Raw genomic sequence first — 13,994 nt, forward strand, 5'->3', positions numbered from 1 at the left:
TCTCTTCGTTTCTTTCTCTCTCTCTCTCTCTCTCTCTCTCTCTCTCTCTCTCTCTCTCTCTCTCTATCTCTCTCTCTTTCTCTTGGGTGTGAAACTTCAAGAAGACCGCGAACATGGTGCAAAATTTTAAGTTCTTCTTAATAATGACTCATGACAAATACATAAGTATTGCTTATAGATATCTCCTATCTCTTATTCTTTTTTAATTCTACTTGTAATCTCATGGTCATATATTCGATTTATGTATTACTTATATATGTCTTATCTCTCGTCGATCGCAAAAAATATTTCACTTCATTGAAACAAACGCTTAATAAAGTGAAATCATTTGAAACGTTACCATTGCCAATAATTTAATAATTTTCAAAAATATCAATAATTTTTTTTATCGTAACGATGCAAAATGATCATATATTGATGCATTGCTGTAAGTTGTTAAAATACTTTTTTCTTTTTTTTTTTTTCTATAAAAGCATGACACCACAAATGAAATCATAAATTTCTTAAAAAATAAAAATGTTAAATACTAATGATCATAGAAATGATTAAAAAGACATTGATCTTGAAATAATTATCATTCATATTACTTAATTTTAAATTAAAGAACTTAATTTTAGATTAAAGAAAAACTTTATATATATATATATGTATTATGAACTATTGATTTTGATTTTTGCTTGCAGAACTATCTCCCTTCTTATATTTTTTCTTCCTTTCCTTTTTTTTCCTTTTTTTTTCATTTCATTTCTATTATTTTCTTCTCCTTTCTTTTTCTTCATATTCGATCGATTTGAACCATGCACACGTGGAATGCCATAATGATACCGAGCATGGTATATAATGTCGCAACTATGAATATACCATGTAACGGAGAAAGTACGTTTGTAAGAAACTATTAAGTTTGAAGAAATCAAAGTGGCTTCATCGAACGCCAATAAAGATATTACTTAACCGATAAACACGCTCCGATTTTCATTTGGCGAATTCGCAAGCGAATTTGTTTATATTTCTTATTGCAAGCATACCGATCAAAATCTATAACGATCGTTTTGTTCGATTAAAATGGTACATTGATATTACTTCGACAATGTTACAATATATAATCGAATTATTATTTAAACTACAAAAAAGAAAAAAAAAAATGAAGTAAGTAATTTTATAAATATTAAAATTAATTCATCTTGATTTAATAAATCACATTAAAACGTTAAAATATCGATCATTTTACTCAGTAAAGAAATATTATTATTTTCTTTCTCTATAATGATTTTTCACAAATAGGTTAATATCCATCTTCGTGACACCCTATTTATTAGACGATCTAAACTCTCACGTTTGGTCTTACTTCTGAATAATAGTTCCCCCTATACTCGAGACGATTGCACTGGATATCTTGTTGCTACGACTAAACCCTTAACTGCTAAAGTGTGAGTCAATTTGAGAGTGCCGGACATTATTATTTTGTAGAGAGCCGTTAACTGGTTTATATAACGCGGGAAATGACATTAAAAAATTAACGTAACTTAATAAAGAGTAAATTTCGATATTTCTTACATCGTCCAACGTCAAACGAGCAAAAGATTCGAAATTCGTTCTCACGTGCTTGTAAAGTGATCATGAAAAAAATTAAAAAAAAAAGAAAGTATATATATATATATATAATTTTAAATAATACATGAGAGATAGTATTAATACGATAAAAAAAATAAAATAATACAATATAAAAAATACAAGAATAATTATTGAAATAAAGAAATAAATAAAAAAAAATGTTCCCGTTACATAATTTGATATAATTGCAAAGTTAATAAATACTTCAATTCATTAAATATACATATATATATATATAATGAAAGTGATACACATCGGTTTTACATTAATTATGTTATTAAACTCGTATATTATATACCGTTATTAATAAAACTCAATAATTATATGTACATATGTATGTATTCTTAATAATAATGTCCATATACTTATACTAATCGTCCTCTCACTTTCTTTTCACATATATATACACACATATATATATATATATATATATATATATATATATATAAATATATATTGGAGATTTACAGTGTTCAATTACGTATAACGCGTGTAGTGTGTAAATGATCGCCTTGCAACCCACGTAATGATTGTGTATTCTGAACCATATACGACAAGCGTACGACAAGCGTCAAGTCGATCATTAAAGAGATAGAAAGAAACAGCGAAAAGTTGCGTTCGATGACGCGAAAGGAACAACCGGCTCCTTCCTGCGTATCTTTAAATCGTCCTTCGAGATGAAATGGATCTTGAAAATCGAACGATACTAACATTCTCCCGACTAGTAAGATCTCAAATAATTTTGATTCTAAGTCAATCAATTAAAAATGAAATTTTACCAATATACATATATATATATATATATATATAATAAATAAGTTTGAATTATTTTTAAGCATATACATAATTTATCTATATTTTTACCTTTCAATTTATTTTAATTATACCTGCAAATTATTTGAAATAGTAAAATACAATATATATATTTTATAATGTATTTTTATATTTGTAAAGGTTGCTAAATTTTCAAAAAAAAAAAAAAAGAAGAAAACAAGTTAAAAATTATATCAAGGAAAAGCTAAAAATTGTAAACGTAAGACTTTGATCGACTTTAAATGAAACTTTGATAAAAGTTAAAATAATTTTACGACGTTTCAATACGAAATACTCGAAACGAAGAATTTCTTTCCATCTTAATTCCAATGCTCCAAATATATGCATCCGATTCAAATATATCATTCACAGTATCATAAAAGCCAGAGATAATCTCTGTTACATACTAAAGACACGTTGAAATCGTTACGTAACAGAGACCGTGTTTTATTCAGCTTCATCTGATAGAGATCCATTAGTGACGAGAAATAGAGAGAGAAGAAAGATACAATGCAGACTTTTCCATCGTCGTAAATGATAATAGCCAGCTGATTAATAAATAAAACATTTAACTTTTTCTTAACGATACTCGACAAATAATCCGCTATAGACTTTGAATTCTTCAAATGATTATTATTAATTGTTCGATAGATGGATCGAATTTTTCAAGGATATTAATAATAATTCTCTCATTTATATGATTCCAAATAAAATTCATAATCACCAATCTCTTAATAAAACTTTCTCGAGATAAAAAAATAACTCGACCGAAAAATTAATAGAAAGGTTTATGTAACAGAAAGAAACAAGAAAGAAAGAAAAAAAAAAAAAAGAAGAAAAAAAAAAGGAAACTAACAAACTTTCTCTTTCACGTAAAAGTATCGTTCTAAGATAAATAATTAATTTTAAAAAGAGGAACATAAAAAGAGCTACAATGATTAGATAATAATAAAAGGGGAAACATATAAATTTAATTTGAAAAATAATATTCAAAATAAATTTCTCTTCTCATTGATCCGATTCTTTTTCTTTTTTTTATTTTTTTCTAAAAATATTCAGAATAAATAGTTGTAATTAGAAATGGGTGTATATAAAAGAAAAATTAGAAAATACAAAAATTGACGGGAATTTATATTTCTAATTAAAGTAATATAAATTGTTGAAGTTAGTCCTCACATCCTTAATGCGTATTTCCTACGAAAAAATGAAATTTTATTATTAAATTGGAAAGCTTAGCGTGACAATGATTAACTTCTTAAACACTTTTGCCGAATCAAGCGATATTGAAAATGTGGCATGATAAAGTGATGGTACCGCGCAAAGGTATTACCTTACACCCACATAATGTCGTATATGTACATTACACAGGCGTTGCCACGAGAATGTTAAGCATTAATGGTTCAACTTCCCGGACACGACGAGTTTCGACGAGCGTAACGCGAATCACCAACTGACAATGACATTGCTATCTGTCATACGTATATAAGTACATCAATAATAGCTAACATCGATATTGATTTTTCATTCTGACTAATCATCGAGATTTAACGAATCCAAAGCAGTATCTATATATAAATATATGCATTCTACTAATTTTATGGATGCATATATAATTATTTATAGATCATTTTAATTAGATTAATTAACAAGAGACGTTCACTCCATATAATGTCAATAAAAACGAACATTCGATTGACTTTAAATATATCGAATCACTTTTCTTTTGGATTTCGAAAAAAAAATTAAAATAATCTAAAATTAATCTAAAATTTCAGTATTTAAAAATTTTAATCTGACAAACGTTGACAATATGTAATGTAGTCAAAAAAAAAAAAAAAATAAAAAAAAACAGATTTTTTACCGACTTTGACAATTACCAGATCAATTCTCGTTCGCATTCGGACGAGTAAACATCGAAACTCTCTCTTTCCAAATGTGAGAAATTAAACATTAATACGTTTCTAAAATTCTTTATTTCTAATTCTAACTAAGCACTAAAGTTTAACTTAAATTTTACATTGCTAATCATACTCCATTATGATTCAGATAAATAAATTAAATAGAATTGTAAAATAATTTCTTAAAGTAACACATTGAAACATTCTAATTTCTTTATTATTCTTATTTGTTTTTATTTAAAGCTAATAAAGCTGAATAAATAAGCTTCAACTATTAATAATAAATTAATTAATATCTAATATTTAATGTTTAATATCTACATTGTAATGATTTCATAAATTTTTATATCACGTTTTTATTTTATCAATATAAAAAGTAAACTGTTTTACTTTTATTCGATGGAAAGAGAAACAATAATAAATGCATCAACGAGAAACCATAAATAAAATGTTTATTCTTCATGACTAAGACGATTATTTCTCCCTTGTCATTTTTTTTTTTTTAATGAATAAGATCTTACATATCTCTATCGCATAAAAATGAGCACTTTGCCTTCAGATTTCTTGTTTATCTTCTTCTTCGAAAAGAGACGATGAGCTCACTGAAAAAAAAAGCACTTTGTATAATTCGTCGATCCTTCAAGCTTTTACGTCATTGAAGGTCAATCATTGAAAATATGATCAGTGCATATACTTAACTTCTTTTAAATTAACTGTAAATAATATAAATAAATTCATCGATTAAATTATAAAAATTATTTGTATGATTTAATCATTTAAAATTAACTTTACTGTAAAGAGATATGTAATTTTTCATATTTTTCTTTTTTTAATTTAATTTGAAATATACAAAAATATTGTTTCGTTAAAATTCTAATATTTAATATCTTCTTTTAATAATATTTAAATTATTTATTAATATCTATTATATAAATTATTTATTATAATTACGCTTTACGTATGCTGTCAGTTATCACAACAAAGTTACCTTGTGGCACTAAACGAGCATAAAATAACGAGCGAAACACTTTCGCTTGCTCGAAACAAAAAGCAAGTCGACCTATAACCCCCACTCATTTTCGCCGACCTAAATAATAACCGATTCTAGCCAATCCGCCAATTCGTCGTGTTACGATCTAACGCTCTTAACAAGCATACGTATATACATAAAGTATATTCGTGGCTGCAACGCGATGCAGTGAACCACAATAACACGAACACTTCTCAGAAATTTAACTCGTACAATCGATCTTATCGTTACCAATTTCATCATTTATTTCTATTTCATACTATTATACATGATTTTCTTCTGATGATAGGATCAAGGATAATGTAATCAAAAACATTTTTAAGTATTTTACCAAGCAGATTTATTCAATTTTATTACAGGGGATGGATCTGCAATTTTTTAAATCAATTTACTCTTTCTCGAGAATATTAAAAGTAACTTATTTTTTCAAAATTGTAAAAGTACTAGCCTAACTAGAGGCTTAAAAAATTTTATTGATATTAAAAATCACTTTTTGGTACTTTTATTAACAAATGTATCATGTGTTATATAAATTTCATATGTATAGAATTTTATCAATGAAAAATCTTAAATTAGAAGAAAATGAAACGAAGAAAAAAAGAAACATACAGGAAATTATATGTCGAAGATAATATTTGGAAATATTAAAAGAAAAGAATATTAATTATCACAATGAAAATTTATTTATAATACATAATATAAAATTAATTCGAAGAAGCTTAGAAATGATATTTAATCATTGTAATTAATGAATTATCAATCAAAACAACACTGAATAGAAACATGAGAAAATAGAATGATCTCGACTAACACGTTACACTCGATCTGCCTGCGGTAAAACGACGATGATGACACCGACAGGTGTTCGAAAGAAAGCAAAGTCATATCTTCGGCGAACCGATCTACTCGCACCTGCTCGTGAAAACTTCGACTTTCTTATCGAGCATAAAAATTTACTTTCTTATGGACAGAGTACGAATGATTATATTACGATCTATATAATTTCAATATTTAAAATATATTCGTAATATTTCATTGTAAAGAGTAGACCAAAATGATTAGAATAGACCAGATGATTCTTTTAAAAATTACTTTTCTTCGAGACTTTTTAAGCTAATTTCTTTTTCCATTTTTTATTTTTTTTTTTTTCTCTTTTCGATATATCTCGTAAAACTACAAATTCAGAAACTTTTGAAATCCATCTTGTAATTTCTTTCATTCTTTTATCTATTTATTTCTTATTTATCTATCTATCTTTTTTTTTCTTTTTTATTAGATTCATTGTTCAAGTATCTATAATTTATCAATAAATTTTTCTTAATTTGAATCCGCTAAAAGATTTCGATAAGATTCCAATGTACTCGGGAATTCAATTAAAATTAGTTTTTTTTTTTTTTTTAATGACGAACTTGTGTAAGGATTTATTTCTTGCTGGCCTTGGATGACTCATACGAAATGACTTTCGATTACGTACAATGAACCTTATAAAATGCATCGATTATTTTCCCGATGACGATAAGACAACTCAAATACCAATACGCGTGTATAACTAATAAGAAAAAAAGAAAGGATATGGAATAGATATAAAAAAAAAAATAATCAGAGTGACATTATCGATAGACGATTTCAAAATAATATCAATCTCTTAACTCCTACTACAAAGTAATCACATGCATAAGGGTATCAACGAGTAGTGATCATTTAATATATGAGAGCCCACGTGCATATATAAAAGGTGTTAAGAAATCATTCGAGAAATGATTCAATCTTTTTTTTATATAAGTAAACGGCAAACCCCAGAGAAAGGGAACAGAGAAAAAGAAAAGAAAAAAAAAAAAATTACACGAGTATAGAATTTTTTACTCTTTATCCGATCATCGAATACATTCTACATTACGATCCTTTTTGATCTATACCTGGAAATGTTGGAAAAAGAAAACTAATCTTGAAAGGAGCTTCGTAAATCGAAATAATCGTTTCTTCGAGATAAATTATTTTCTTCTTTGGGTATTCTTTCATATAATCGAAAACTAACGAAGAATTTTAAAAACTTTTCTCATTTATTTTAATTCCTTTGATAAAATTTAAATTGATGATTACTCTTTAAAATAATTTTATAATTTAATCCTAGATTTAAATAAGATATTTCAATTCTTATTTAAATTCTATGTTACAATTTAATTAATATTAAAGAATAGAAAAAATTATATACATATACATATACATATACATATACATATACATATACATATACATATACATATATATATAAAATATATATATAATAAAATAATATATATAACATACTATAATAAAATTAATTAACAAAATTATTTAAATATTAATTTAATTCAAATGTATTTGTAAATGATCATTCTATTAATTGAAGCAAATACCAAATAACTTTGTTAAATAGCAATATATCTATACTAAAATAGATATATATCTACGTATATATATATATATATATATATATATATATATACATATGTATGTAACGAGGTGCATAATTCACCGATGAACTGATAACCGATCGATACAGATATATCGGTTTGGAAGTATTAATTAAATTCACTTCGTGGTCTAACTTTCGCCCGGATTTTGTTGAACGAAAGACTTTGATTCCAACTCTCGATCTTCGAGGAAAGAAAATAAGAAAGAGAGAGAGAGAGAGAGAGAGAGAGAAAGAGGGAGAAAGCATTATACCTGGAGTACAATTCTCCGCGATAAGAAGTTGGCGCGAACTCGACCACGAGGAGAGACACAGTACCGCGATATTATGTAATAAAGCATTACGAAAGCGGGGTCAGGCTAACGAGAGACTTGCATTAGCATTACAACTGCGGCATCGCTTCGTATTATAAGCCGCGGAACGCGTTACATCCTCGGCTACTTCTCTCTTTCTCTGACTCTCTCTCTCTCTCTCTCTCTCTCTCTCTCTCTCTCTTTCTCTCTCTCTCTCATTTCCTATATCTACATATACATGTATGTATCTATGTATCTGCTATATCTGCTCCAATTAATATAGCCCTTCTTATTTGTACAACTGAATTCAGCCGTAATTACCTTCTCGATATCTTGCTTTATTAAAGAAAGAAAACAAAAAAAAAGAAAAGAAAAAAAAAAGGAAGGAACAAGAATTTCGAAAAATTTTCTTGCCACAATTCCCGAAATATTTTCTTGGATGAATGTAATCGAAGTTTTTTTCTTTTTTGTTTGAAACTTTCCTCATGTAAACTGTACTTTCATAACTTTAGATAGAATTATTAACAGGAACAATTTTATCGAAATATTTCCAATGCAAGAAATGTTCTTCCTCTAATACGACGAATGGAATAATAAAAGAAAAAAAAAGAAAAATAAAAAAAAAAAGAAAAAAAAATGGAAAAGTATAAAACTTTTTGATTCACTTTCAGAACTCGTGGGATTCTCCCATAGGAACTCAAGATGATCACTAGAAGGCAATCTTCTTGGAATCATAAATAAACGCGTGGTGTCATTGGACGTTGAACGATGATCGTTGAAGCTACCACTCTCGCTCGCACTTCGTCTCTTTTCTTTCGACTTTTCTTCTTCCTTCTATCGTTCGAAAAGCAATATCCAACTGCAACATCTAACAGCACGCGTTCGACAGTAAACTACTCTCATTGACATTCTTAACGCACTTTATACAACAGGATCTTCTTATTCCTCTTGGAGACGATAAAGAAGGAAGTTGTTTCGCTATTATCACGATAATTGCTTCTCGTTCGTTTTCATGTCGAATAGTAATAAAAGGTTTACTTAGATCGTGAAATACACCATTAAATAGAATGTATTCCTTAATAACAAACGTTGTAATTGCATATCTATCTGTCTATATATTATTACTAGATAAACATATCTGTAAAAACGTACGTAAAAGGATAATCGCGGTTTTCGATCCAAAGCGAAAGCAAAGGAAGCGTAACTTTGAAAAGAACCGATAAAGACAGTTGAATCGAATTTTATCCGACATCAAATCGAGGTCTTGGTAAAGCTTGTCATCTCGGATTATGGTTTAGAAACGTGGATATTACCAGCCAAGCGAGATATTAGTTTCATTAATGTGCATTGGACAACTGTGATCGTTGAGTGAGCATTAACACGTAATGATTTATGAAAACGCATCGATGATCACAAGTATTATTGTAAAATGATATACCATATATCCGTAACTTATATCTTGTTAGAAAGAAACTAGATTGAATGATTATGATTGACCACACTCTCGTAAAGAATCTTTCATTGTTGTTTAATTGGCCAGATTAAGGGAAAAAAGAACACGAAAGTTGAAATAATTTTCAAACTGCACGATGAAACCAATAATAAATGTTGAGGCGCCAATGCGAACTTTGTTATCTGATAAGAGCCTTCGATATAAGATATCACGTACAAATGAGATAAACTCTTTTACGCTTCGTCACTTTGCTAGAAAAATATTCAAGTACACTTGTCCTTTGATTAACGCGATACTTTTTATACGTAGATTCTTTTTTCCCTTTTTACACAATAAATTATATCACCGTTTACACGATACTTTTATACGCGATTTTTTTTTTTTTCTTTACGCAATCTAATTTTACGCGATCAAAAAATATATTCATTTATAATCTTTAATTGAAGTTTACTGCGATACTATTTTTGTTAAAATAAATTCATAAAAAAAAAAGGATTAATTTTTGTATATTACTCTGTAGATTTCTACTATATCGATATTTCAAATCAAAGTTCATTGACTTCAGGTTTCTACTATACCGATCTTTCAAATCAAAGTTCATTGACTTCAGGTTTCTACTATACCGATCTTTCAGGGTAACTTCTCGTTAAGGCTATTCATTACCTTCTGTTCGCATATAATGAATTACAAATCACAAGCAAAAAACGCTGTCCTCAACATATGTCTATATAATGAAATAACCAAACAAATTTATACATCGATACAATAGACGTTAAATGGTCACAGCGTTTCCCGCTTATATTCGTAGTTCATATTTTGTCCATACATGTCGCTGTAGTCACACATTCTTCGAAGAAAATCAAATGAACAATCTTAAATCTATACTATATTTTCTCTATGATATAATTTTCATCCCCACTTTTAAATTAGTATGCAATCTGATCGCGACTTTGATGGTACGTCATTTATCAATATGTAAAGTAGTATTTGATATTTGCATCTGCCAATGAAATGAAACTAATGAATCTGGGAACGTAACACAGTGTATTTGTGATTTATTAAAAGAACAAATGTTGGGCAAAATTTTTGGTTAAATGTGAAATGTTATAAAAATATATAAGTATATAGAATATTTTTTTTAAATTTATAACAAGTAATCCAGATAAAACTAATAATTTAATGTAATAGTGTAAAATGATGTCATTAAAAAGCAGTGATTAGAAAAGTGTACCTTTTTCAATCAGTCATTACAACATCAAGAAGATCAACAAACATGGTTAATGCAACACATATTCATAATATTTGAAAAGTTTACAAATTAATTTAAGATTTGTATTTCTTTCCTTATTTGTTATTCGTTTTATTGTTATAATTTTTGCTTACGACAGATTTATAAGTGAAATAAAATATGGCCACCAAAATATTATTGAATGAAGTAAGATCTAATTTGAAAGCAATTTTTCTTACCGCAATAAAAACTGTTTCTCCAAAACAAATAATAAAGGATAAGGTGAAATTAGAAAATAAAACTTTACACATTGAAAATAATAAATTTCCTATAGGAGAAAAAGTTTATTTAGTAGGTTTTGGCAAAGCTGTAATGAATATGGCTATAGAATTAGAAAATATACTTGGCAATCGTTTAGTCAAAGGTATAATTAGCATACCTGAAATGTTAAAAAATTCTATATGGGCATTCGATGAAACATCTAGTTTTCCCAATCAAAAAACTACTGCTCTTCAATTTCAAGAAGGCACTGTACATAATCAACCAGATAATAGATCATTAAAGACAACACACGATATTATAGATCTAGTTGAATCATTAACTGAGACAGATACTTTAATTGTATTGGTATCAGGTGGAGGATCTGCATTACTTTATATGCCAAGACCTACGATAGATTCTGAAGATAAAATACGTTTATGTAAAGAATTACAAAATTCTGGTGCCGATATAAAAGAAGTTAATATAGTAAGACGAAAGTTATCTATGGTTAAAGGTGGTGGTCTTGCTAGAATGGCTTATCCAACTTCTATTATTTCTTTAATAATATCTGACATCATAGATGATCCCATCGATTTGATTGCTAGTGGTCCTACCGTTTATAATCCCAAATCACCAGAAGAAGTTATTGCCGTTTTAAAGAAATATAATTTATTTCAAACTGTGGAAAATGATTTAAAAGATATTATTACATCTACAGAAACTTTTAATGATGCACCTTTATTAGATTCCGAAAAGAAATTCAAGCACGTCAATAACATCATTTTAGCGAATAATATGACAGCAATTGAAGGTGCAAGATTAGAAGCTTTACATAAAAATCTTGTACCAATAATATTACAAAATAATATTAAAGGTGATGTTCATGACATTAGCTTAGCATATGTACATGTGACAAATCTGATATGTCTTGCATTGAACAAGACATTAACTATGGAAGATTTTATTACAAGTGTTAATAAATCAGAAATCATTTCTTTAAAAGCTGAAAAAGTAAAAGAAATTTATTCTGTGATTGAAAATGTTAACAAAAATGGTGTAGTTTTAATAAGTGCTGGAGAACCAACTGTTAAAGTTACTGGTACAGGGAAGGGTGGAAGAAATCAAGAATTAGCATTATATTTCTCTTTAGATTGGTTAGCAAAGGTGAAAACTAATCCACTGCTAGCAGCTTATGATGTAGTAATATTTAGTGGTGGTACGGATGGCCAAGATGGACCAACAGATGCAGCAGGTGCATTTGGTTATCCTACTTTTGCACCAATGGTATATGAATTACTTGCAATTTTAAAATCAAAAAGAATCCAAGAGCTAGCAGCATCTCAATCAAAAAAAACTGATAAAATTACTGATGAAGTAATCCCTCAAGATCCGTGCAAACGTTACGTATTCAGTGATTATCTAAAACCAAAATCTATTAAATTAACAAATCAAGAATCAAATGTCGAAATAGTCGAGGAAATAGATGATATTGAATTACTTGATATAGATGAATATAAAAAGAAATATAAAACAGAATTAATGATGATGGAAGTGGAACGTATGATACCTGAAAATGCCTTAACAGAGAATGATTCATACAATTTTTTTTCCCGTTTCATGAAAGGTGAAAATTTAATTAAAACTGGTTTTACTGGTACGAACGTTATGGATTTACATTTTATTTATATAAAAAAACGTGATTGCACGTGTGAACTTAATCCAAAGGAAGAAGATTTAACATTTACAAGTTTAGATGATCATGACTTACATATTGATCCAGCAACCATTGAACGACATAAATCTTTACGCAAAAGTGCGTTCTTAAAAAAAGATATTCTGGATGAACCAATGACTGATAAAATTGATGTAGAAAAACTAAATATAAAAATAATAGATGAAAATTTACGTGATCCATGTTGTAACAAGCAACGAAAATTTCAAGTGATTAAAAAAAAATAGTTACAAAAGAAAACATATTCCAAAATAGGTGTATAAATGAATAGCAGATAATCTTGGTATGTAATATTAAATCTAATAATTTAACTTACCTCACACAATTAATTTATCTAATATCGACATTGCATTTCTTTTTTTAGATAATGTATATAATTAGATTTTTTATTATTATTACAAATATTCAATAGAATAAATTTTTTATTAATAACATTTGGTATTTTTGATATATGTATATAAAAACAAAAAAGTGTATAGTAAATATTAGGCACATGAAAATGTTATTACCTAACTTTATTTCTCAACATAGTTTACAAATTTAAATGCATATTTGTTGATAATCTCCACTAAAATAAAGAATTTATTAAGTAGTATCACAGATTGATTAAAAGAAGCAAAATCACAGTGACAAATCTATAATTATTTATTACTTAATGCCTCGTAAATTGTACACAGAATTAAAGAGTAGTAGTCAGTACGCAGATTATTTTTTGATTATAAGATGGATGGTGTTCTTTTTTTTTTCTTGTATTTTTTTCTTTTTTTTTTTTTTTTTTTTCTTTTTTTTTTTTTTTTTCTTTTTTTTTTATATCTGCATTACATTTTATTTACAATTTTATGAAGAAAGTAAGATAACATTATATGTTAACAAAATAAAAAAGTTTTTTATGATCATATTTTGCTTTTTAACCCAAGCTTTGCTTATATTCATTAATACAAAAATAGATGTAATTGAAGGGTAAATTTGCAAAATCTACCATGAATCATATTTTATCATTTTAAAAACAAAATGAAAAAGTTTATAAATATTTTTCATTATTTACTAACATACACTTTGGTAGTGAAATTATATGATCGAAAAAAATATGTTATTTTTATATACTATCATTTAAGTATAATAATGACAATAATCGATCATATATGATACTTATAAAGAATTATTTTTATGTGACATAAATAAAACCAAACATCGATTTTACATATCGAATATAACTTATGCAC

At 27.3% G+C, this 13,994-nt stretch overlaps 1 protein-coding gene across 2 annotated transcripts; it reads left to right on the forward strand.

Annotated features, from left to right (window-relative positions):
• Positions 1 to 10,488: 10,488 nt before the first annotated feature.
• Positions 10,489 to 13,565, forward strand: LOC118440370 (glycerate kinase). 2 transcript variants are annotated; one of them, XR_014982322.1, is made up of 2 exons: positions 10,489 to 13,054; positions 13,136 to 13,565. XR_014982322.1 is itself a non-coding variant. In XM_085658121.1 (2 exons), the coding sequence occupies exon 2, from the start codon at positions 10,959 to 10,961 to the stop codon at positions 12,996 to 12,998; it is 2,040 nt and encodes a 679-aa protein (XP_085514247.1). In that variant the 5' UTR covers positions 10,489 to 10,826; positions 10,939 to 10,958; the 3' UTR covers positions 12,999 to 13,111. The 2 variants fall into 2 exon arrangements, 1 of the variants encoding a protein (XP_085514247.1); XM_085658121.1 differs by lacking the exon at positions 13,136 to 13,565 and having other exon boundaries at positions 10,489 to 10,826; positions 10,939 to 13,111.
• Positions 13,566 to 13,994: the final 429 nt, after the last annotated feature.

This window comes from Vespa mandarinia, chromosome 7, assembly GCF_050613455.1.
Source record: "Vespa mandarinia isolate Hongniang chromosome 7, ASM5061345v1, whole genome shotgun sequence".
In the NCBI taxonomy this organism is placed as follows: Eukaryota; Metazoa; Arthropoda; class Insecta; order Hymenoptera; family Vespidae; genus Vespa; species Vespa mandarinia.

Excerpts from the sequence above, each read along its gene's own strand:
- LOC118440370 (XM_085658121.1), top strand. The coding sequence starts at position 10,959 with ATGGCCACCAAAATATTATTGAATGAAGTAAGATCTAATTTGAAAGCA.